The sequence below is a fragment of the Eriocheir sinensis genome, unplaced genomic scaffold (genome assembly GCF_024679095.1).
Source record: "Eriocheir sinensis breed Jianghai 21 unplaced genomic scaffold, ASM2467909v1 Scaffold147, whole genome shotgun sequence".
Classification (NCBI taxonomy): Eukaryota; Metazoa; Arthropoda; class Malacostraca; order Decapoda; family Varunidae; genus Eriocheir; species Eriocheir sinensis.
In genome coordinates this window covers 581,998-608,790 of record NW_026110817.1, presented here as the reverse complement: position 1 = coordinate 608,790, position 26,793 = coordinate 581,998, and the positions used below count along the sequence as shown (strand labels likewise).

General features: G+C 42.0%; 2 protein-coding genes across 3 annotated transcripts in view; both read left to right on the top strand.

Moving 5' to 3' along the window:
• The first annotated feature begins 10,134 nt into the window (after nucleotides 1-10,134).
• LOC126990165 (eukaryotic translation initiation factor eIF1) lies at nucleotides 10,135-21,505 on the top strand. The gene is made up of 4 exons (XM_050848720.1): nucleotides 10,135-10,302; nucleotides 17,278-17,341; nucleotides 18,336-18,477; nucleotides 20,105-21,505. Exons 1-4 carry the CDS (start codon nucleotides 10,275-10,277, stop codon nucleotides 20,201-20,203), a joined length of 333 nt encoding a protein of 110 aa, XP_050704677.1. The 5' UTR covers nucleotides 10,135-10,274; the 3' UTR covers nucleotides 20,204-21,505.
• A 2,396-nt stretch (nucleotides 21,506-23,901) lies between these two features.
• Nucleotides 23,902-26,793, top strand: part of LOC126990163 (uncharacterized) — a 28,746-nt gene continuing 25,854 nt past the window's right edge. For both annotated transcript variants that reach the window (XM_050848715.1, XM_050848714.1), the window contains exon 1: nucleotides 23,902-23,959. The gene's annotated coding sequence lies outside the window, so the exon portion shown is untranslated. The remainder of the gene's footprint in view (nucleotides 23,960-26,793) is intronic.

The window sequence follows — 26,793 nt, the reverse complement described above, 5'->3', positions numbered from 1 at the left end:
GATCAGCTACTATTGAATGGAGAGTATCCCATAAACCTAACCTTAATTCAATCCGAAGAAAACTTTGAGGAGACAGATGGACAAACTGAAGATCAAAGTTAAGCTTAGTATATAAACTGTTAGAAAGCAGTGCAGTGAATGAAATGGACCAAATAGCACAGCCCGCGCATGCGCAGATCAGGATGGGACAAATCAAGTCGAGGGGACGGGACTTAACGCCACACAGGTTATCTCATTTATCACATTTACCAACATACAAGGGGTGCAGGTTTCATTTACCACTTTTACCGACATTTTTTATAAAAGTAAAGGACGACGTATGTTTTGAATTTGAAAAATGCTTGAAATCTGAAAATTAGTTCCTGCACCCCTTGTATGCCAGTAAATGTGATAAACGAGATAACCAGCACCTCTTGTATGCCAGTAAATGTGATAAATCAAGGGAACGAGACTCGATGCCACACCGGGAGTGAAGGTGGCGAGTGAGTGAAGCGACGCGCCCCCGGACATATGCGCCCCAGTAGTTGGTCAGAACCTAATAATATTGAAAGAGCATGAATAATCCTAAATACTGTATTCAAATCTATTTCACATCAAATATCAAATGCGAACACTCTGCCCCTGTTTTGGATATTTAGTTTTTAATATGCTGAGGATGACAAAAGATATCATTGCTGCCAAAATTTGTAAGCATACGATATAGCTGCGCGCGGCGGCGGTGCTCAACTCCGGCACGTTGGCCCGTGGAGCCTGTGGTGGCGCCAAGCAATACATATATTTCGTAATTAATCAATATATTTCCCTCCTTTCTATACTTTATTACTTTTCTTTCACCTTCAAGACTTTTGTGACCAGTTGAGGAGGAGAAAAAGTTAAAGCAGCTGCCGTCAAATATATAATAGTTCCCCACATTTAAAACTACCCTTACATTTGTCTGTTTTATGATGCATTCTTAAACAATTTATTTTATGAGTCGGTTTTCTCGCCATCTCCAAGAGTATTGTGACTTTAACTGAAGAGGAAAAAAGTTAAAGCAGCTGCCGTCAAATATATAATAGTTCCCCACATTTAAAACTACCCCCACATTTGTCTGTTTTATGATGCATTCTTAAACAATTTATTTTATGAGTCGGTTTTCTCGCCATCTCCAAGAGTATTGTGGCTTTATTAGAGAGGGAGAGTCAAGTGGACGGGATGGAGGGGCTGAGGCAATCCTCCAGGAAGTACTGCTGGAATGGGTGCAGCGCGGGGCGAGGCTTGGTCTTAGGCTGGGTCTTAGGCGCATTGTGGGGAAAAAGAACTGAGCAATGAAGTCTACCACAATCTATCAGGGTCTATAACCACTACACAATCATTCAACTAACATCCCTCTACCAGTCTACCACAATCTACCAGGGTCTACCTACTACACAATCATTCAACCAGCTTCTACCAGTCTACTACAATCTACCAGGGTCTATATATAACCCCTACACAATCATTCAACCAACATCCCTCTACCAGTCTACCACAATCTACCAGGGTCTAACCACTACACAATCATTCAACCAATATCCCTCTACCAGTCTACCACAATCTACCAGGGTCTAACCACTACACAGTCATTCAACCAACGTCCCTCTACCAGTCTACCACAATCTACCAGAGTCTAACCACTACACAATCATTCAACCTCCGTAGAAGTGTCACGAATTCAACCAAAAAAACTCAACTTATGCAAAACATTTTCAACTCTGTAACCCCAATATTTCAACCAAAACCGACCATTCAACCACGATTCCTACCACTCGACCACAGTCTACCGGGACCTCCACCTGAACACCAACAGAAGGACAGAAAAGGTATATGAAAAAAGGAAAACACCAGAGTATAAAGTGAAGAAAAGAAAATAGAAAAGCAAGGTCCAGAAAACAGAGCTCAGTGCAGAGTAAAGTGTATAAGTGTGCACAGTGAAGTAACTTAAGTGTGTGATGTGAAGTATATAAGTGTAGAGAAGTACCGAGGAGGACCTAAGAAGCGATACAAAGCGGAACAGCTCAAAAACAAGAAGATCGAGGGGCTTATTGGCTTGGGAGTGCGGGGTATGTTAGACGTGACTTTAGACGCACATAACTCACGTAAAATGACCTGATCTTAGCTGGCTTCAATAGAAAATATACAAATGCAAAGTATAAAATCAGGAAACCAAGGCCAACCAAGAGGCTCCGTGGCGCAGTGGTTGGAGTGTTTGACTTCGAGTCCCGGGTAGGTATTCTCACATCAACTATTTAAATACCAAGGGCCAAAAAAGGAGATTAACCAAGTTCTAATGAGTGTTTTTTCTTTAAGTTCATGGTACAAAAGAAGGATTACACTTCAACCAGGGTCATTAAACTACCCCTGGAAATGCTCAAAACTCATACGGAAGCCTTGTCAACAATGTGTAGCCGACTTGGGCGTCGAAATGTTTAAGAATATTGTACGAGTCCTGGCCCGGGTAGTAGGCGTCCACCTCACTCAGCTGTCCTTATCTTCCTTCTTTCTCTCCTGCTGTTCTTCTCTCCCTTCGGGGCTGGTGAATAAATGTGTAGCTATACCTGGGGACACCTTGACAGTACGTTACTCTACCGTACAGCAGAGTTATAGAGTTGTTTTCACAGTCAAAAACATCGGCTTTGTATAGTTGCACTTTTACACTGTACACTATCAAATGCCCCAAACTATTCTCTGTTCCTCGTTCGCTTGTTACATACTTTGCCTGTATTGCCTGGGGGTTGTGATGGCAGGAATTCCTCCCTTCTCCTTTGTTGTATACCTGCAACAGTAAACTATCAATCAGTCGGCTTTGTGATCGCCCGATCCAAACTATTCCATCTTAAGGCTATCACACTGGGCAACTTTTCCGAGGATTTTTTGTCAAACCACGATTTCCGCTGGCGTGGTTCTCATATTTCCGTGGTTTTCTGACGTGTCCACCATCTTCCAAAGCTAAGGTAGATTTCATCGAAGGACGACGGTATTACTCACCATCATCAGCAGCAGCAATAACAAGAAACAAATGAGAACCACGCCAGCGGAAATCGTGGTCTGACTGAAGATCCACGGAAAATTTGTCCAGTGTAAGAGCCCCTTTATACTCTCCATTATGATTGTGTTTTCGATGCAACACCCAGATACACGAGATGTCCTGTATATATATAGTTTCAAAAATAGTTTTCAAATTTCTTAACTTAAATATGAACGCAATGCACTCTACAAGGAATTCTCGAAGTCTTTAGTATTGGTTTGCAGGCTTATACTAACCCATCATGGCGAACTGTGAAAGTGGCCCATGGACAGACTGTAACTGTAGTTTTTCGTCACAGTTCAGGGGGCCTATACTCATATCATGCCTCACCGAGAAGCGCCAGATAATGAAACTATTTTAGTAGGCGCCTTTTAGGACAGTGTGCCAAAGCGCCTTTCCTTTCAACTGCACAAACACTTGGAAGGCTTCAGTGTTTTAGGGGGCTGGTTAGTACATTTGGAAGATATTATAAGACACTTTCGCATCTCACATCAACTATTTCTTAAGGTCAAAGAGGGGAGCAATCGGGTTCTAATGAGTGCATGTTTCTTTAGGTTCAGGGCACAGAAGAAGGGTCAAACTACCACTACCAGGGTCATAAATCTACTACTGGAAATGCCCAAAACTCCTACGAAAGCCTTGTCAATCAAATATGTGAACTTGGGCGACGAAATGTTAATTAATACGGCCCTTGGAGAAGCTAACCTAACCCTATACCTTCCCTAATCTAACCTCACCTAACTTAAGCTAACCCTATCTTCTCTAAAGTTTGTTCTAATCTAACACTACCTTCCCTACTCTAACCTAACTCTAGTCTAATCCTTTCCTCTCTACAGTTTGTCCTAATCTAACCCTTCCTTCCCTAGTCTAACCTAATTTAATCTAACCCTATCTTCTCTACAGTTTGTTCTAATCTAACCCTACCGTAATCTAACCCTATCTTCCCTAAAGGTAGGTTAGATGTGGCTTTAGACACACACAACTAACGTAAGATGACCTAATCTAACTAAGCTGACAAACCCTATCTTCTCTAACCTACTTCCCTACTCTAACCTCACCGAATTTAACCTAACCTAATTCTTACCCTAACCTTATCTTCCCTAATCTAACCTCACCTAACTTAATCTAACCCTATTTTCTTCTTTTGACATGTAACGCTTTGTATCGCTTCTTAGGTCCTCCTCTCGGTCCTCTCTTCTTATTCACACACTTTCCTTTTCAATAGTACGTAACTTTACTCACTGTAATACGCTATCGCATTATTATTTTCTGTTTGTTGCCCTCTTTTTCCCAGTGCTGCATCAGGAACACTTTTGCCAGCTTTACAATTCTTCTTTCTGCTTCCTTTTTGTCTCCATACAGCCCTAACACCGTGCAGATTGCCCCGTTGTCCTCCTCTAGCCTCCTCCCCCACTCCTCTCTGCGTATTACCGTCACTACTCCTGCTGTTCACTCCCTTCTCTGCCTCTCAAAGTTGCTGCATTCTATAATCATATGTTCCACCGTTTCTTTCTCCCCTGCCCTACAACTCCAGTTGGGTCCTGGTCGTTTCGGCCATGAGCCATTTAGGCCGTAGCGTTCAAACTGGGGAGGCGGTGGCTGAGTGGTTAGAGTGACGGCCCCGCGTTCAGGAGCCGAGTGGCCTAAAGACCACCCATCAACCTGGGCTCTAGATAACCTCTCCAAAGAGAGGCTCAAAGATGAGTTCCGGGGGCCAGCATGAGCCAACACAAGATGGCTCCACTATAAACACTCGCTTGCGCCAGAACGGGCTGGGCCGACCATCAGGCCCCACCGGGAAAAAGCCTACCGCGCAATAGGCCACGACGTAAAAAAAAAAAAAAAAAAACGGCCGTATTGTCAAACGCCCGAAACAACACACGGCCTAAATTGTTTACGGCCGAAATAGCCAAACAACTTTATCAAGTTTTGTTCATCGTTGCAGCATGGCACATTATTATATATTATCTCGACTTGCCACCTGGATGTCACACACACACACACACACACACACACACATATATATATATATATATATATATATATATATATATATATATATATATATATATATATATATATATATATATATATATATATATATATATGCATGTATATTGTATATTTTTAATCCAGAGAGAGAGAGAGAGAGAGAGAGAGATTATATCCATGGTGGGGTGGACGTGCCTACGGATTTGGTGTAATATACGTGGACGGATATGGTGTGATGTACGTGGACGGATATGGTGTGATATACGTGGACGGATATGGTGTGATGTACGTGGACGGATATGGTGTGATATACGTGGACGGGCCTACGGATATGGTGACATCTCCGAGAGAAAGAGCATGCTTCAACATATCCGCTGTAGCATCTCGCTTTTATGGAAGGGTTTTCCTTTATTGACTCATATACTCTTATTTACTTATTGGGAAACATTATTTATAAAGCATCTCATTGAAAATTGACAAAAAAAGACGCAAGTGGTACACCACCTCCGAGACTGGTGTAACTATCAACCGAGTTACATCGTTTTTCTGCTTTCTGAATTAGGGTGTAGGCGCGGAAGGATGTATCTCAGACTTACATCGTTGTTAATAATTTCTGAATCCGGGCCCTGCTCAATTTCCATTCTCTAGGTTGTTTGCTAAACTTTAATCTACTAATTTGATATCCAGCCCCTATTGTTAATTGAATTTTGAATTTCGGCCATAGAGGAGAGCGGAGATGATTCGGACACTTAAAAAAAAAAAAAAAAAATATATATATATATATATATATATATATATATATATATATATATATATATATATATATATATATATATATATATATAAAACGTTTTCACCTGTGGCGCCGGTTGGGTTCCGTAGTAGGGCCTGATCGTCGGCCCCAGCCCGTTGTGGCGCAGACAAGTGTTTATAGTGGCGCCATCTGATATTGGCTCATGCTGCTCCCCCTGGAGCTCATCTTTGATCCTAGAATCTAGAGTCCGGGTAGATAGGTAGTCTTTTGGACAGCATGTGGGTAGTCTTAGGCCACTCGGCGGTGACTGAAAAATCCCAGCTTGTGGCACCGGCCGGGGCACGAATCCGTGTCGTCCTGGACGCGGCGCCGTCACGCTATTCACTCAGCCACCGCCTACCTCTTAGAAATAATAGTTGAAGCATCAGTGTAATTTTGTTATCTCAAAATGTTCCTTTATCATTTGGCTCTTTAGGTTGTATATCGTAGCTATTTCCAGTTTTCAGCAGGTGATGAAACCCAAGGTTTTATATCGCCCGAACCATCCCTCCCAGTGGTGATGGCTCGGCCAGGGTCCAGAGAATACCGGGTCTGATCAAGGGGCGACCAAAATTCAAAAGGACTGCGCATGCAATGACGTCACTAGGTGCCAGCGAGGATCTAAGGGTGTGTTGCCCGGCAAGTTTGTGTTTTAATGCATATTTTTGTGATAAGAAAAAAAATTCTGTGATAAATAAAGGATTTCCAACATTAATATCTTATAAACATCATCAAATTAGACATTAAAAAAGGAAATAAATAAGATATAGATAAGAAGAGGGAGAAATATTCACATAAAAATCATATAAATACATTGACAGTCGTAACAGAGTAGACTCCTATTATTTTGATTTATCACCGTTTCTAACATCTCTTTTTGGTATTCATAACGCTGTCGTTACAATTACTATATTCAACAAGCCGATCCTCCATTCCGATACTAGGCAACTCAGTCACCTGGTATCTAGCAACTGCGAGTGAGGGCGGGCTGCTACAATCCTGTTATAGTGGACACTATTATCAAAAGCAGTCAGGGGAAGAAAAGAACAGAAAAAAAAACTTGGTTCAGGGTGAAATGTATAAGTGTGCACTGTGAAGTGACTAAGTGCATGGTGTGAAGTATAGAAGTGTTGAGAAGGAGGACATAAGAAGCGCGGGACACACTCGAGAGAGAGAGAGAGAGAGAGAGAGAGAGAGAGAGAGAGAAACCCGAGGGAGGAGGAGGGGTGAGAGCCATGGCACCTAGTGACGTCACATCCACAGTTGCCCCGCCCCATCGTTTTCAAGCTGCGCGTGACTTGACCCTTTCTTTCTCTGGACCCTGGCCTGGGTTCGGCCAGGGAGGTGGGATGGTACGGACACTCCTATTACTCGGCATAGTCTTAATATAACTTCAGTTGGATTAGCTAATAAACAAGATAATATCAATTACAAGACATTATTGTAAGAACAAAAAATATTCTCAATATCTATAGGAAAAAAGTATAAAAAAGAACTATAAGAAATCTCAATAATTGTGGAATTACGGTACCTACGGCTTCCTGCTCTTCTCACAAGCATAATATCTGAATATATATCAACCAAATTAACCATTATATAATGGTTGCAACATTTGTTGTGCTTAAATTGATGTGTGTAAAATTAATAAAAAACATGAAAAAATCATCACGACCCTATAAAAATAAATGGCTGGGTCACACTCCACTCCCATCACGAGAGCTACGACAGGTATTCGTGCTCTACGGCAATGCCTTCGTTATGAATCGCTGCTTCACTATAATAATGCACAATCAGCTACTTGCCATATTCATGAGGTGAGAGTTTGAGATACACCATAAAAATAGGGGAGAGCGGTGATGATTCGGCCACTCCTTAAAAAATATTTTCAGGAGAAAAAGTAGCAGCAGTGTAATTTTGTTGATCTCAGAATGTTCCTTCATCCTTAGGCTCTTTAGGTTGTTAATATGACACCCGTAGCGATTTCCAGTTTTTAGATGTAGGTGATGAAAGACAAGTTTCTAAATCGTCCGAACCATCCCACCCGTGGTGATGGTTCGGCCAGCGAGGTGGATGGTGCAGACATTCGTATTACTCGGCATAATGTTTATATAACTGAAGTTTGATTGGCTAATAAACAAGAATATATCTACTGCAAGACACTTGTATATGCATAAAAGCATTCTCTCAATATTTATAGGAAAAAATGAATTAAAAGGAAAACTATAAGAAATATTTTTTAAATTTTGGAAATATGGCTTCCTTCTCTTCTCACAATATCTGAACATAAATCAACCAAATTAACCTTTTTATAACTGTTGCAACCCCTGTAGCGTTTAAATTGCTATTAAATTAATAAAATTCATGAAAAAATCAACTTTCCGAATCATCACGACTATAAAAAAATAAATGGGTGGTCACACTCCACTTCTAGCACGAGAGCTGCGTGATCGTGTTGTACAGCAGTACCTTCGCCGTGCATCGCTGCGTCACCGTAATAATGTGCATTTCGCTATTTGTCATATTCTTGAAGTGAGAGCTTACGATACACCCTGAAAATATTACATACGAGGCAAAAAAAACATAAAATCGGACTTGCATAAAAAGAACAGCTCTGAGGGCGTGGTTGTCTTGACCAAGGCAACAAAGATTTTCACATTCACACAAAATCTCGCGGCACTCAGTTTCATACGTTTTACAATAAATGCGATGTCCGGACCATCCCACTATCCGAATCATCACCGCTCTCCCCGATTACACAGAAGGTGCTAAAAACTAAAAACTGACTTGTAAAAACTTCAGCGTTGAGGGCGTGGTTGCCCTGCGTGGGCCAAGGCAACAAAGTTTTGCACATTCACATAAGATTTCGGGCCATTCAGTCCCATATGTTTACAATACGTAATTGCATTGTCCGGACCATCCCACTGCCCGTATTATCACCGCTCTGCCTACTTTTATTCCTGTGAGTAATCCTCTTCTTATGTAATGTTATGTAAGTATACAGAATTGCAAAGATATGTATTATTTCGTCTGAGGTCATCTCCAAGCTGCACATTTCCTACCTGTCTTATGATATGGATCCTGTATTATACGATTATCTCACCGGTCCCTTCGGCCGAAGTATCTCACGGCCTCAACGATTCTGGGGCCGGAACGTCTTAACCTAACCTAACTTATCCTAACCCTGTCTTCCCTAATCTAACTTCACCTAACCCTAACCCTACCTTCCCTAATCTAACCTCACCTAACTTAACCTAACCCTATACCTTCCCTAATCCAACCTCACCTAACTTTAATCTAACCCTACCTTCCTTTCTTACCTCACCTAACTTAATCTAACCCTATCTTCTTTTTCTTCTTTTTACCTGTAACGTTTTGTATCGCTTCTTAGGTCCTCCTCCGCTCGGTCCTCTCTTCTTCTTATTCACACACTTTCCTTTTCAATAGTACGTAACTTTCCTCACTGTAATACGCTATCACATTATGATTTTCTCTTTGTTGCCCTTTTTTCCCAGCACTCCGTCTCTACTCCTTTCCCGGCTTTCCTAATTCTCACTGCCTGGGGGTTGGGATGGCATGCTCCTCCCTTCTCCTTTGTTGTTTACTTGCAACAATAAACTATCAATCAATCAATCAGTCAATCACTATCAGCTCCTCGAGGTACCTACATATTGAAAAGCGTCGGGGACATCACACAGCCTTGCCTGACTCCTACATTATTTTCTAACCACCCAGTAGTGACTTCTCCTAACGTGAACTGCACCTCATTTCCCTCATATAGACTCTGTATTATATTTACTGTCTTCCCCTCTCTTGTTGTGCATTCATTCCTACCATTGTATCTTTTTAGTTTCATGGTGCTACCTACACATGTATTACTAGTTGTATAATCACATTCTGCCCTGCCTGGGGGTTGGGATGGCATGTTCCTCCCTTCTCCCTTGTTGTTTACCTGCAATAATAAACTATCAATCAATCTATCTCTGTATTCATTCCCATCTAGTGCTTGGGCAATGTTCTCCGTCCCCACATTTTATTGTCTTATTGTGTCTTTCCTTCCTACCATTGTATCTTTTTAATTTCATGGTGCTACCTACACATGTATTAATAGTTGTATAATCACACTCTGCCCTGCCTGGGGGTTGGGATGGCATGTTCCTCCCTTCTCCCTTGTTGTTTACCTGCAATAATAAACTATCAATCAATCAATCTTGTCATCTACACCTACAATTCGCCCCGAACGAGAGACACACCCAGCCCAGCCCCAGCCCAAGAGATCACCGCCACGCGCCGCACCCATCCCAGCCGCCCTGATCCGGGACACCCTCGCCTGGCCGCCATCACACCTCCGCCCCGCCCCGCCGCCGCTGCCTCATCGCCGCCCATCCGCCGCGCCGCCCGCCCGCCCAGGACCATTTATACCCCGAGTGCTGCACCAAAAGTCGCATGTCCATCCAGAACCTCAATACTTTCGGTGGGTGGCCGGGAAAGGGCATATTGGCGGCCTTTAAAACATCTATGGGTCGGGGGGAGGGAGGGAGCCTTTGTGTTGTCATGACCTTATTAGACGCCTTGACCTTATGGCGCTTTCCGACCTCTGTGTCCTGGTTTTGTGACCTTTCATGGCGAGGAAATACTGTATATCTTAGTTTCTGTGCATTTAAGGTCACGGGTTTGCTGTAGATATCTCGTGAAGGTCAGATTTATTACGTTTTATTTAGTGTGTCCATTTTGACCTACATCTCCTGCCTCCCTGACCTTGTGTGGCTGTAAGATGCGTTGTACCTTTATATATTCTCCTCTAAGGTCCGGAATTTCCTGTTATTATACGAGGAAGTTGGGTTAAGGAAGGTTATTGACATCTACGCAATTATTTTACTTATTTTCTCCCTTTTTCCTTATTTCTGACTTTCCTGACCTTGTGTGGCTGTCAGATGCATTGTACCTTTATTTATTCTCCTCAAAGGTCCGGAATTTCCTTTTAATATGCGAGGAAATTAGGTTAAGTAAGGTTATTGACATCTACGCAATTCTTAAACTCATTTCCTCCCTTGCTTTCATTTTGTTCTTTATTTCTGACCTTCCTGACCTTGCGTGGCTGTCAGATGCATTGTACCTTTACTTATTCTCCTCTATGGTCTGGAATTTCCTTTTATTATACGAGGAAGTTAGGTTAAGGAAGTTTATTGACACCTACTCAATTCTTTTCCTTACTTTCTCCTTTGCATTCCTTTTGTTCCTTATTTGTGACCTTCCTGACCTTGTGTGGCTGTCAGATGCATTGTACCTTTACTTATGCTCCTCTATGGTCTGGAATTTCCTTTTATTATACGAGGAAGTTAGGTTAAGGAAGTTTATTGACACCTCCTCAATTCTTTTCCTTACTTTCTCCTTTGCATTCCTTTTGTTCCTTATTTGTGACCTTCCTGACCTTGTGTGGCTGTCAGATGCATTGTACCTTTATTTATTCTCCTCTAAGGTCCGGAATTTCCTTTTATTATATGAGGAAGTTAGGTTAAGGAAGTTTGTTGACACCTACTCAATTCTTTTCCTTACTTTCTCCTTTGCATTCCTTTTGTTCCTTATTTGTGACCTTCCTGACCTTGTGTGGCTGTCAGATGCATTGTACCTTTACTTATGCTCCTCTATGGTCTGGAATTTCCTTTTATTATACGAGGAAGTTAGGTTAAGGAAGTTTATTGACACCTACTCAATTCTTTTCCTTACTTTCTCCTTTGCATTCCTTTTGTTCCTTATTTGTGACCTTCCTGACCTTGTGTGGCTGCTAATTACTGTGTTCCTCCATTTATTTAACTTCTTTTGGTTGATAGTTTCCTTTTGAATGCTCGAGAAAGTCATAAAAAGTTTGTTTGTTATTTTCACCATTTTGACCTATATCTCCTGCCTCCCTGACCTTGTGTGGCTGTCAGATGCATTGACCTTTATTTATTCTCCTCTAAGGTCCGGAATTTCTTTTTATTATACGAGGAAGTTAGGTTAAGGAAGGTTATTGACACCTATGCAATTCTTTTCCTTATTTTCTCCCTTGTTCCTTATTTCTGACCTTCCTGACCTTGTGTGGCTGCTAATTACTACGTTCCTTCATTTATTTCGCTTTTTTTTTTTTGGTCAATAGGTTCCTTTAGAATGCACAAGAAAGTCATAAAGGAGTTAGTTTGTTAGTTTCATCATTTTTACCTATATCTCCTGCCTCCCTGACCTTGTGTGATTGTCAGATGCATTGTATCTTTCTTTATTCTCCTCTAATGTCCAGAATTTCCTTTTATTATATGAGGAAGTTAGGTTAAGGAAGTTTATTGACATCTACGCAATTCTATTTCTCATTTTCTCCCCTTGTTCCTTATTTCTAACCTTCCTGACCTTGTGTGGCTGCTAATTACTGCGTTCCTTGATTTATTTCACTTTTTTTTTTTGGTTGATAGTTTCCTTTAGAATGCTCGAGAAAGTCTGATTAAGGAGTTTGTTAGTTTCACCATTTTCACCCATATTTACCACCTGCCTGCCTGCCTGACTGCATTAGTTTAACCTCTTCTATATCCTCCTCTTAGGCCAAGAGCTTCCTTTTTTTTCACATATAGGGATGCCTTCATGGATTTGGAAAAAGCTTATGACAGAGTCGATTGGATTGCATTGTGGGATGTTTTAAAGATTTATGGTGTGGGAGGAAAACTGCTTAGTGCAATAAAGTCTTTCTATGAGGATGCATCTGCATGTGTCAAAATTACTGGAGAAACAAGTGAACATTTTGAGATAAAAGTGGGCTTAAGACAAGGGTGTTTCATGTCACCATGGTTATTCAATATTTATATGGATGGTGTCATTAGAGAAATGAAGGGCAAAGTTGGAGAAGTTGGAGTAAGACTGTTCGATGAGGGAAGGAAGTGGGTACTGAATTCGATACTGTTTGCTGATGACACGGTGCTCATTGCAGAAAATGAAAGTGACCTACAAAATTTGGTCAGTGTTTTTGATAGTGTCTGTAAAAGGAGAAAGCTGAAAGTAAATGTCAACAAAAGTAAAGTGATGGTTTGTGAGCAAAGTAGAAGTGAGGTTGTAGATTTTGTATGCCCATATAGAGTGGGAATTGAATGTGAAAAAGAATGCAAAATAATTTTGAATGGTGAAGAAATGGAGGAGGTCAATGAGTTTAAGTACCTTGGATCAGTTATGTGTAAGCATGGTGGTATGGAGGGAGAGATAAGAGAAAGGGCATTGCAAGGAAGAAGGGTGGTAGGGTCTTTGGGACGAATCATGAATGGCAGAAGTGTGAGCATGGAGGTAAAGAGGGATTTGAGTAATACAATAATGGTACCAACCCTCACGTATGCAAGTGAAACGTGGGCCTGGAATGAAAGTCAGAGGTCTAGGGTGCAGGCAGTGGAAATGAGTTATTTGAGGAGTGCTTGTGGTGTGAGTAGAATGGATGGAATGAGTAATGAAAGTGTGTATGAGCATTTTGGAATGTGTCACGGGGGTGAAGGGAAGAAGTGTGGAGTGGTGGAAGAAGTGAAGTGACAGACCTTAAAGTGGTTTGGCCACATGGAGCAAATGGAGGAGAGTAAGATGACCAGAAGGGTGTATGGTAGTGAGATAGAGGGAGGGAATGCTAGAGGACGACCTCCAGTGAAATGGAGGGATAGGGTGCAAGAGTACATTGGGAGAGGGGGGAAAGATCTTTGAGAAGGCAAGGAGGGAGTGTATGGATAGAGAAAGTTGGAAGATTTTCTGCCGTGGCCATCCTCTAATGGGAGCTCCTAGGAGCAGGCGTCGATGAAATGATGATGATTATGATGATGGGAAGTTCGATCGAGGCGTGTTTCAGTTTTGGTATTTACGGCATTTTTTTCCATGTGTTTTTTTTTTCCTTACGTCCCTCTCTCTCCTGACTTCCTTCCAGCCTTCCTGACGTTATGTAGCTGCTGTTTGCTGTACACCTCTATTTAATTCTTCATTTCATAGGAAAGTCAGAAATAAGATTTTTTATACTTTTTTGGGGGGCATTTTGACCCCTATTTCCTGCCTGTGTGTGCTTGTGTGGCTTTTAAATGCATTTCAGCTTCATTTATTTATATTCTTACTCCTTGTATTTATTCCCTTCCTTAGAATTCGCAGGAAAACAGATCAAGGAGTTTTTTGTCAGTTTCTACCATTCTGTTCTTTATCATCTGCCTCAACTTTCTTTAGTCATTATATCTCTTCATTTATTTCCTTTTGCCCATGTTTCCTGCTTCCCTGAGCCTTTATAGGTATTAAACTTATCGTATTGGTATAACTCCTAAGTTACCCTCGTTTGAAGATGATGAAGCAGGCCACCAGTGAACTTATGCTGTGCCTTGCCGTGCTCGTGTAAACTAGCACAACCTTACCTTTGGCTAACCGAGTGTGACCCATCGCTGCTTGTAGAAATAGTATCCGTATAATATTGAATTTGCATTAGCCATCAAGTACGTGGTTAATACTTACATTACGTGGGAGGGAGTCAGGTTAGGTTAGATTTACTTAGGTTACGTTCGTTTAGTTAAGGTCAGGTTAGGTGAGGTTTGATTTACTCAGGTTAGGTTGGGTTAGTTTAGATTTAGTTATGTTAAGGTCAGGTTAGGTTCAACTTAGTAATGTTAAAGTCAGGTTAGGTTAGATTTACTTGTTAGGTTAGGTTTGATTTGGTTATAGTAAGGTCAGGTTAAGTTCACTTTACTTGTGTTAGGTCAGGTTAGGTTAGGTTTAGTTTTGTTAAGGTCAGGTTGGATTAGATAGTTGTTTGGTCAGGTTAGGTCATATTTGTTTAGTTTAATGGTTATGATAAAAGTGTGTGATACGCTTTCCCTTGCATCGTTATTGTCACTAGCGGCAGAGTAGGCAATGGTGATCTACATATTCCTCCCCACGCACAGAAATTGACCTTAACCCGTCCGCTGCGATTGCCACGGATTTTGCCTTCACTGGTAGCCTGGTAACATACACTCCCAGGTCTTTCTCTGGCTCTGTGGTGATTAGTGGAGTAGCCTATTTCCCATGTGGTATTGGTATGCTGGATATCCCCTCCCAAGGTGCAGGACTTTACACATTTTTCTTCATTGAATTGTAGCAGCCACTTTTTGTTCCATTCCTGTAACTTGGTGATGTCTTCTGGTAGGAAATCCACAGCCAAGGGGTTAACCTTACAGATGGTAACTGACCTCTGCAGAATAGTAACCAATCTCTATTAAGGGTAGGAACATATTGCTGCTAAGTTAATAACATGCCGCTGAAGTAATGTAATGCTGCCAATTGAGTACTAACCTATCTCTGCTAAATATTGTTGTTGAAATCTCACAATTGATTTAATCCGGTAGCAGTGGGGATCATGTTTCTTAATGGTCCCCCCAAGCGAGAAAAGGGAGAAAAAATCACCCCTCGCACAAACCATTTCATAATATATATCTAAGCATTTGTGATCAGCTTATGCACCATCTATTTTGGGGGGTTTAAATCATGGCACAAATTTGGCCTGTCGCTGCTACACGGTAAAGCCACAAATTTGGCCCGTCGCTGCTACCGGGTTAATTTGTAAAAAAAAAAAGTCATCAAAAATGATTTGCACAATAAAATGATCGGTAAATATATGCATCGCCCACCAGAGTGAGTTGGGTGTAATTCTGAAGTCATACCAAACTATATTTTCATTGGATATAATAATAATACCATAGTTTTTTTTCACCCAGTGGCATATATAAAAATAAGACAAGTACGATTGCAACGATTACGGCTACAACTGATTCACATTTACTAATTAATGAATTCAAGAAAGAAGCTAACTAACAATCTACCAACCCTAACCAATACACATGACACACTCAATAATAGCCCATCTCACCAACTGACAGAACACTATACTCTGTCTGTTTATAAGTGTTTATAAAGCTTTTTATTCCATGACAATTTTTCACAATTATTAACCCTTAGATTACGGCGATCATATATATAAGTGTGCTACCACACACCCTACCCGTACGGGGATCATATATATAATCATCACACTCTACGCTCGCTATGTTTTAAATATACCGCCAGTTCTTGACTCAGAAGAATGGTGGAGGCATCTGGCATCCGTACACACACTCATTCATCTCAGCGCACGCCCTACTGAAGGCCACAGACCATTTTTCCACTTTTGTTCGGAATACATCTGGCATGTCTCGTGACGCGTCAAGCAGTTCCTCTGCTCTGGGCGGAAGTAGAGCGCGGGTGAATCAAAGTGACAGTGACTGATGACTGCTATGGTAGTGATATTGACAGAGGAGGGAGGGGTAAGTAGGTAGAGAGAGAGAGAGAGTGAGAGGGGTGCTTCCATGCAACGCGTCAAGGCCACAAGAAAATGCGCAATGTTTTCAGCTGTCACAACTTTTTTTATTATTATTAGGAGAGAAGTTTTATTACACCACCATAAATACTAGATGAATATACAATTATTGCAAAGAAGAAAGCATTTCCACCTCTTTTAAATGACTAAATTTTCCCCGTGCACAGCATCTGGAGAAATATATCGCCACCCGTACTCTAAGGGTTAAGCTACTTTAAAAATAAACAATGCCATATGATAAAAAAAATTCTCCTGAAGATGATGGAGTCAACAGATTATCGATGCGTTAGAAAGGAAGGGAGGTAAGCAAGTTTTTATACGAACTTATAAAATGTAAAATTAGGCTATCTGCTTTTTTCGCTATGAAGCCACATGTCCATCGCCTACAACTTTGTATAAAAGCTTGCTTACCTCACTTCCTTTCTAAACTACCGATAATCTGTTGACTCCATCCAACGGTTCCCAAAGTGTGGTGCGCGCACCCCTGGAGGTGCGTGAGCTGATCACTAGGAGTGCGTAAGGAGAAAAAATAATGTAATGGCAGATTTTTGTCATTAAAATTTCATACACATCATTAACTGCCATTGTTTTAAAACTAACGTATGCTGTACGCTTCAGCGGAGTTGTCTGTTCTTTGTTTGAAACTTACCCAGACTCTGAGCACATTCATCCACCCTCAGGTACATCTTCATTTAGTTTTGATAGCCATCGCTCAGAGTCTCATACTTTGCGAGCACAAAATTCGTAAAATATGGACAAAATTTCAGGAAATCGACGGGACCTTAGTACTGTTCGAATCTAAGTGGGGGTGCGTGGACTTGGTTACAGCCTGGGAGGTGGTGCGTGGCCTGAAAAGTTTGGGAACCGCTGCCTTAATCCATTTACACACATAGCTTTCATAATTAGGCTGGTAATAGTGTAATAATGTAATGCAGCTTTCACTTGGAGTCGATTTTAAACAAACAAAACTAACAAAGTATAGTGAGAGGGCACTTACACACACGCATCAAATTTATTTATGCATTATTTATCTATTTACCTATTTTGCCATGTCTGTTAATTTCCTCCCTTTCTCCCTTTGTCCTACAGATCCCTTTGCTGATGCAGCACGTGGGACTGACGAGGGCGTGCAAGATGGCTTGGTCCACATAAGGTAAGCTCGCGTATACATGTAGTGCGGCGACTATGGCTGATGAACGAGCCTCCCATAACCCACTTAGCCAGCGGGGTACCTCTTTGGCCGACTCGGTAAGGAGTGGCTCTCCTGTCACGCTGGTCACGGGTTCAATCCCAGGCAGCCGGCGAATCTCCTGGTCTTGATTAATTTCTCGTGTGTTTCGATACACGCAGAGGTCATGTTGGAAAATAGAGAAAATAGTTAAGTAAGCTCTCCGGGCACGACACACACACACACACACAAACACACACACACACACACACACACACACACACACACACACACACACACACACCGCTCCGGTAGCTCAATCGGTTAGAGTGCCGCACTGCAAGGCTTCATGGCCAAACAGGCGGCGGTTCAAGCCCGGCTCTGGCCGGATTCTTTCTGTTGACTAGGAGTGGTTACTGTCCCCCTTTGAGCAAGGGGGATGGGGTGTGTGGTGTGTGAGGTCCTGGCAGTACCCAGAGATCGACAATAATGAGCACTTGCTCTCGTCGGGAGGGTACCTGCTGGCGAAAGCGAGTACAACTCGTGATCAGGCCGTGGTGAATTACACACACCTGAGCCCGCTCAGGCCGGATTCTTTCCGTTAACTAGGAGTGGTTACTGTCCCCCCTTGAGCAAGGGGGGATGGGGTGTGTGGTGTGTGAGGTCCTGGCAGTACCCATAGATCAATGATAAGAGCACTTGCTCATGTCGGGAGGGTACCTGCTGGTGATTACGAGTCCAACACGTGATCAGGCCGTGGTGGTGAACTACACACACACACACACACATTCACTGTATATTAACTTTTTGTCCACAGAATTTTGAGTTTGTGCCAGGATCAACATTAGGTTAAGTTAGGTTGGGAGGGGTGAGTTATAGGGGCAAAATTATAGTACTGGTGTTGGTTAAGGTAGTTGTTAGTTACCCCATCCCCACCCCCCACCCCTACACTAACACTCCCCTCTTCCTCCCCCTGCAGGATCCAGCAGCGCAATGGTCGTAAGACCCTCACCACAGTGCAGGGCTTGTCCTCCGACTACGACCTAAAGAAGATTGTGCGTGCCTGCAAGAAGGACTTTGCCTGCAACGGCACGGTGGTGGAGCACCCAGAGTACGGCGAGGTGAGTGGCAGCGGCAGCAACACTGATTGTTGTTAGTGCAGAGCTAATGTTTGGGGGGGACTTTAATTTATATTTGTTTATAATCTTACTTTATCATTTTCATTTGTTTCCTTTTCAATGGGTTAGACATTTAAGACCATAAGAATGTAAGGAGTCTGCAAGAAGCCGGTTGGCCTATACAAGACAGCTCCTGTAAGCCTCACCCCACCTAACTTCACTATTCATGAAAAAAACTCCAGCAGAGTGTGTTAGAGAGAGAGACTTAGTGGTATTTATTATGATTATTATTATGCTGGTGAAGTTCTTCCAGACAGCAAGTAGGTACGCCAATAGTCATATTTGTTATTATTATCAAAACTATTCCAGCCAAAATTGACTTCTATTTTGACTGCCTTGACCTGCCTGTTGTGTTTTGTTTGCTGCCCTTGAGCTGTTTCTTCTACTGGAGAGAACAGAATAGATAGAAAAATATAGTTTTCCTCCATTTTCTCAAGAACTACTGGTCATATGAAAATTGGAATTGGAATCCTCATAAAAATCCCCTTTTATTGGCATATAAAACATAAAAAGTCAACTCAGGAAGTTTCAAGCTACAAGGTGGTGAACGTAAGCATTTCTTATTTATCTGTAATCAATGTTTTTTTTGGAGTCTGTAAACTTCGCTATTTATTTGCATTTCTGGATATTTTTTCCTTCATAAGGCAGAATAATTTTTTCCAAAACCAATGATGTATAATAATGCCAGGAAAAAAGAATACTCGTGGGTGAAATTGATAACATGAAAAAAAAAATTTGCCACACAGGCTATTCCGCGAGGCCCCTTAGGGAGCCCCAGATGGATGTCGCATTGGAAAGAGAAACTTATTAAACTTTTGGTGCGTGAAAGGGTTAACATCCCCTTTATTAAAGCCTAAACTTAGCCTAATGTAACCTAACAAAACCAAAACAAACACTATAGGTCTAGTCTCAGAAAAATCATGTATGCTTCCTTACTATTGAGACTTTCTGTACAACAAATTGAGGTCATTCTTTGTTGATTTGTACCATAAGGTGCTGGCTATCATGTGTTTGAAGATACCCTAAACTTAATCTAACAAAACCAAAACAAACACTGTAGGTCTAGACTCAGAAAATTTATGTATGCTTCCTTACTAATGAGACTTTCTATACAACAAATTGAGGTCATTCTTTGTTGATTTGTACCATAAGGTGCTGGCTATCATGTGTTTGAAGATACCCTAAACTTAATCTAACAAAACCAAAACAAACACTATAGGTCTAGACTCTGAAAATTCATGCATGCTTCCTTACTAATGAGACTTTCTATTCAACAGAGTGAGGTCATTCTTTGTTGATTTATACCATAAGGTGCTGGCTGTCATGTGTTTGAGGATACCCTAAACTTAATCTAACAAAACACTATAGGTCTTGACTCAGAAAATTCATGTATGCTTCCTTACTAATGAGACTTTCTATACAACAGAGTGAGATCATTTTTTGTTGATTTATACCATAAGGTGCTGGCTATCATGTGTTTGAGGATACCCTAAACTTAATTAACCTAATGTAACCTAACAAAACTTGAGCCTCCTTTGTGGGTTAATCAAAGTTTCATCCCCTCCTCCAGGTCCTACAGCTCCAGGGTGACCAGCGTGAGAATATCTGCCAGTTCTTGACCAAGGTGGGGCTGGTCAAGGCCGAACAGATCAAGGTCCACGGCTTCTAATGCCCCGCCCCGCCCCCCCGCCGCCCCGCCTATGCTGCCCCCCCTCCGCCACACCGCCCCGCCAGCAGCATCGCCGTCACCACGCGCTGAAGCTCCTGCTGGTGACGAAGAGGGAGGAGGAGGAGGAAGAAGAGGAGGAGGAGGAGGAGGGAGAGTTGGTGAAGGTGGTTGATGTTTTGTAAGAAGAACTGCAACCACCACTATTACTACTACCATTACCACCACTACGACTACTACTACTACCACCACCCCTTACCATTACTATAACTACCAGCAATAAAGGCAACCCCCTCCCCCATATACCCCGCCACCACACCCCTACCACAGATAGAACTAACGTAACCTCACCCCCTAAATTGCTTTCCAAACCCATGTACAGTCTGGACCTATCCTAACTTGTCTTACCACTGCAACCACAACCACCACTACTACTACTGTTACAACCACCACCACCACTACTACTACTACTACCAACCCACTCGTAACTTGCTATAATAACTCCACCAACACCCTTGTAACAACCCCACCCCACCCCCCCTCCCATGCCCCTGATTCCACCACCCCCCGCCCCCCATTTGAGATATGTATGTTGAGGGTGGTATTGATGTTTTCCGAGAACGTACTTAACCCCTAGGAAGCAAAGAGAGCGAGAGAGAGAGAGAAAGAGAGCGAGGATGTTGTTGTTGTAAGCGGCAGGTTCTGTTCTCGGGTGGAAATTTTTAAAACGGCAAAGCTTTTTTCAAGTTTTTCCCTTTGTTTTTTGAGTTTTTTGTTTATTCATTCATCGGTTGTGTGTGTTCATTGAGGAAAGTGAACATGAGTGGTAGTGTTTTTGCTTCCTTCTATCCATCTCCTTCATTTCCTCCTTCCCCTTGTTTTCCTCCCCTTCTATCTTTAACTGGGATGTAAATGTAGCCACTAGATTTTTTTACTATCTTTTAAGGACATAATGTATTACTTTTTCTTTCTTTCTGCCTTCACTTCCCTCTTTTCTTTCTTTCACTCCTTTCCTTCCTCACTTTTTCTTTCCTCTCTTTGTTTCTGCTTGACTTTTGACCCTTTCCTCTCTTCCCTTCCCATCCTTCCTTTACCTTCTTTCCTTTCTATTCCTTCTCTCCTTTTCCTTACCTCCTTCCTCCGTTGCATTGCGCTCACACTCATTCTTTTCACGTTTGATGTCAGAATCGCAGTAGAGTGCTCCCGCCGCTGACGCTAAAGGCTTGCCTGTCTGTGTGTCTGTCTGTCTGTCTGTCTGTTGTATTGATAAGAAGATTGATAAAGCCACAAGGATACCATAGCAAAGGAGTGTTATTTAAATCCTCGTCGTTATTTATTATTATTATTATTATTAGTGTTAATTGTTTGTGGTTAGTATTTAGGGAAGGAAGAAGGAATGCTGTGTTAGTGTTTGTAAGTGATGAGGAAGGGACAGGAAGGAGAGGAAAGGAATATTGTGTTGTCTGGGGAAGGAAAGAAGGAATAATATTGTGTTAGGTGTCTGGGCAAGGAAGGAAGGAAAGAGAAGGAATATTGTGTGGGCAAGGAAGGAAAGAGAAGGAAAGCTGTGATAGTAAGTGATGGGGAAGGAAGGAAAGAGAAAAAATGTAGTGTAAGTACTGATAAAGTTAATTAGGTATAGAATGAAAAAAAAAACGATAGTAGTGAGTTGCCGCGCTGAGCGAATGTGTTGCGTCTTGCTGGCGAAAGTGCTGCGCTTCGACATGGTTGGCTGAGCCAGGGGCGTGAGGGATTTCTGTTTCGTTTGTGTGGATCCTACAGGCGATAAGTGGATTGGATGCTGTCTGTGCCCTAAATGGTATCATTGGAAGTGTGCTCATCTGTCTGGAATCAAGCAGGAGAATATACCTAAAATATATTGGATTTGCAACCCATGCCTTCATAAAGCATCTCTGGCTACCAAAATTGTGGAAAAATGGATGAATTCAAGCAAGAATTATCTAAGGAAATATCTGTGGTTAAGGATGAAGTTGAATCAAGGGCTGTGAAGGTGCAGGAGGAGCTGGGATCAGTTGTTGACATGCTTAAACGTGCTGAGCATGCTGGATCCATTGGGCTGAGGTGGCAAAGAGAGGCAAGAAGGTCAAGAAAAATCTCATAGATGTAAAAGCTTCTACACAGGAAAAGAAGGCAACAGACATGAAGGATGAAGTCTCCCAGGCATTGAATGGTATTCAGATAACTGATTCAAGATTTACAAATAGAGGTAACATTGTCATGAACTTTGATAATGAGAACACAAGGGATGAGGCTGCTCAAAACTGGGTCTTTTGAGCAAATTAATACCAAGAATGTTGGAAAGATAAAACCAAAGATGTGCAATGTGCTTAAGGAGACCATCTTAGACCGCAATGAGTTCTTACACACCATTGGGGGGCCTGGAAGTTCATCAACGGTAAACATGGAATCACGATACATAGAGAGCGAGTGAGAGCATCCATGTACCAGAAGACTAAGGGTGCGTTCCCACCAAACCATTCAATTCAATTCCATTCCATTCAATTCACGTCATGCAATTCTTTTTGAATGAACACCGTTCCAACCAACGCCATCAGCTTACTTTTCATTCAGGTCATCTAGTATGCAATAAGCCTTCGTGCGAGATGGACGTCAGTGACCTAGCAAGAATAACATTGTTGTTGTTGCAGCGGCGTAGAAGGCGTAGGAAACAAAGGAATATGTGGATGCATCCCATTAATAGCAGGAGAGCACAATTTGGGACATTTGCACATTTGTTCCCAGATTTGCTCAATAATCCAGATAAATTTCATGATTTCTTCAGGATTGACAAGGAGAAATTTAAGCAGTTGGTCGAGTTACTGAGGCTCTCCATTCAGAAGCAAAATACTAATTACCGTCGTGCTATTGAAGCAGAAGAAAGACTGGCCATTTATCTAAGGTAAGGCAATAACTTATAAAACTCTTCAATAATTTGTTGAGCGTTTATTTAAATTGCAAATGAGCTAAACTTGATTTGAAATGTATATTGTTCCAATATTTATATATGGTGTTAATATTCAAAATAAATAAGTACATAAGTAATATTGAACTAAAAACCTATTAAGGGAAATATTACACCATTCATTATTGCGGTGCAAAGGATCGCTGGGATCGAATATGGGCCGCCGGTCTTGCACTAAACTTATTAATTGTTCCACGTCCATGCTTCGATGACGACAGCACAAGCACAACTGAAGCGGTTGCTCTGTGATGGCAACGACAACTGAACACGTTCAATACGAGAACCAAACACGTAATAGACCTGTAATTAATATAGATAATTGCAGATTGTTTCTTACACGAATATTAAGTTATGAAAATTAGCAGAAAAATATAAATATTAGACAATATACATGGCGCTACCTGCAAAATTATTATATATTATAGTCGAATGATTGTCATTCAAGAGAGAAAATGGAACCAGATGCATCATTGAATGAGAATGGCCAGGAATTGAATGGAATTGAATTGAATGACCCGGTGGGAACGCTTACATAGGAATTAACGTGATCCATCATAGCCACTCATGAATGACAATGAATTGAATGGAATGGAATTGAATTGAATGGTTTGGTGGGAACGCACCCTTAAACAACAATACAATCAACTTTCAACATAAAATTAAGGTGATATATATCTTGTAATTGGTAAAAATAGGAGGAAATTTATATGTAGCCCCGTTGAAAAGTCTGACTCTTGTTTACACTGGCCAGATTTTCCTCGTCTCCCGTGTAAATGGTGAGAAGTGTCATCATTTTTGCTATTTTCTCGCGTTCCTTAGCTCCATTTACTCTGCCAGCCTCCGAGATTATTAAATAGTACTTGTTTTTTTTAATTAGAAGAGTTGCAGGTGCGTGGAAATAACTGGGAAGGGGAGAAAATAGGGTTTGATAAGTAAGGTGCCCCCAGGAAAGGTAAGATGGGCGCTGCTGAGAATGGAGAACTTTTATTATTTTTACTGTTTTCTCGCGTTCCTTAGCTCCATTTTGTCTGCCGGCCTCCCATATTACTTAAAAATACTTGTTTTATAATTAGAAGAGTTGCAGGTCCGTGGAAGTAACTGAGAAGTTGAAAAAATAGGGTTTGATAAGTACGGTGCCTCTAGGAAGGGTAAGATGGGAGTTGGTGAGAACGGAGAACTTTCAATATTTTCGTTATTTTCTCGCGTTTCTTAGCTCTATTTTGCCTGCCAGCCTCCAAAATTAAGAAATAGTATTTGTTTTATCCTTAGTAGAGTTTCAGGTGCATGGAAATAACTGAGAAGGAGAGAAAGAAAAAGAAAGGGAAGCGAGGGTAGAAAAAGGAATCATCAAGCCATCTGTCTATCTGAACCTTGTATGGAACCTCTTTTTCAGTAATAAGAAAGGGAAAGAGGAGGAAGGAAGCGGAGGAAAGATAGGGAAACAAACAAAGATATGAAAAGAGTGAAGGAAAGAAAAATAAAATAAAGTAAGGATAGAAAGGAAGGAACCATAAAGCTATCTATCTGAACCTTGAATGGAAACTCTTTTTCAGTGATGAGAAAGGGAAAGAGGAGGAAGGAAACGGAGGGAAGATAGGGAAACAAACAAAGATAGGAAAGGAGTGAAGGAAAGAAAAAGAAAGGGAAGTGAAGGTAGAAAGAAAGGAACCATAAAGCCTCACACACACACCTGCCGCCTCCGCCACATTCAAGGTATGTGTGCCGGGCTGGGTGGTGGTGGTGGTGGAGGGGTTGAGAGAGTGGGTCGCCTGATGTCACCTCCAGCTCCACCAAACCCTCGCCCCCCTCCAAGCATAAGTCTGTGAGATGGAGAGAGAGAGAGATTAACCCCTTGGCTGTGGATATCCTACAAGAAGACATCACCAAGCTACAGGAATGGAACAAAAAGTGGCTGCTTCAATTCAATGAAGAAAAATGTAAAGTCCTGCACCTTGGGAGGGGATATCCAGCACACCAATACCACATGGGAAACACTCCACTATCCACCACAGAGGCAGAGAAAGACCTGGGAGTGTATGTTACCGGGCTACCAGTGAAGGCCAAATCCAGTACACCAGTACCATATGGGAAACACTCCACTATCCACCACAGAAGCAGAGAAAGACCTGGGAGTGTATGTTACCAGGCTACCAGTGAAGGCCAAATCCAGCACACCAGTACCACATGGGAAACACTCCACTATCCACCACAGAGGCCGAGAAAGACCTGGGAGTGTATGTTACCAGGCTACCAGTGAAGGCCAAATCCAGCATACCAATACCACATGGGAAACACTCCACTATCCACCACAGAGGCAGAGAAAGACCTGGGAGTATGTGTTACCAGGCTACCAGTGAAGGCCAAATCCGTGCCAATCACAGAGGACGTGGTTTTTTTTTTTTTTTACAACAAAGGAGACAGCTCAAAGGCACACAAAGTAAACAATAATAAAAAAAAAAGCCCGCTACTCGCTGCTCCCAAAAATAATCCAAAGAGGTGGCTGAAAGAGAGGTCAATTTCGGGAGGAGAGGTCTCCAGATACCCTTCTCTTGAAAGAGTTCAAGTCGTAGGCAGGAGGAAATACAGAAAAAGGAAGATTGTTCCCGAGTTTACCAGCGTGAGGGATGAAAGAGTGAAGATGCTAGTTAACTCTTGCATAAGGGGTTTGGACAGTATAGGGGTGAGTATGAGTAGAAAGTCGCGTGCAGTGGGGCCGTGGGAGGGGGGGAGGCATGCAGTTAGCAAGTTCAGAAGAGCAGTTAGCGTGAAAATATTGATAGAAGATAGAAAGAGAGGCAACATGGCAGCGGAAATTAATAGGTAGAAGACTATCAGTAAGAGGAGGAGAGCTGAAGAGACGAAGAGCCTTAGACTTCACTGTCCAAGAGACTGTGTTAGTGGATCCCCCCTACATGTGAGATGCATACTCCATACGAGGGCGGAGAATGCCCCTGTATATGGATAGCAACTGTGCAGGGGAGAAGAACTGACAGAGACGATACAGAACGCCCAACCTTGAGGAAGCTGATTTATTGAGAGATGAGATGTGAAGTTTCCAGTTAAGATTTTGAGTTAAGGATAGACCGAGGATGTTCAGTGTTGAAGATGGTGACAGCTGAGTGTAGTCGAAGAATAAGGGATAGGTGTTTGGAAGATTGTGTCGAGTTGATAGGTGGAGAAATTGGGTTTTTGAGGCATTGAAGGACACAAGGTTCCTTTTACCCCAATCGGAAATGATAGTAAGGTCTGAGGTTAAGCGTTCTGCAGCCTCCAGCCTGGAGTCATGTAATTCCTGTTGAGAGGGTCTTCTGTTGAAAGAAGTTGAATAATGCAGAGTGGAGTCATCAGCGTATGAGTGGATAAGACAGTTTATTATGGAAAGAAGATCATTGATGAATAACAGGAAGAGAGTGGGTGATAGGACAGAGCCCTGTGGAACACCACTGTTAATAGGTTTAGGTGAAGAACAGTGACTGTCTACCACCACACAGATAGAACGGCCAGAAAGGAATCTGGAGATAAAGGAACAGAGAGAAGGATAGAATCCGAAAGAGGGCAGTTTAGAAAGCAAAGACTTGTGCCAGACTCTATCGAAGGCTTCTGATATGTC

What these genes read in the sequence shown, in the direction of transcription:
- LOC126990165 (XM_050848720.1), top strand. Translation starts at nt 10,275, where the DNA reads ATGTCCATCCAGAACCTCAATACTTTCG. An exon ending in CCAGAACCTCAATACTTTCG is followed by an intron (nt 10,303 to 17,277) that starts GTGGGTGGCCGG and finishes TTTGTCCTACAG; the next exon opens with ATCCCTTTGCTGATGCAGCA. An exon ending in GATGGCTTGGTCCACATAAG is followed by an intron (nt 17,342 to 18,335) that starts GTAAGCTCGCGT and finishes CTCCCCCTGCAG; the next exon opens with GATCCAGCAGCGCAATGGTC.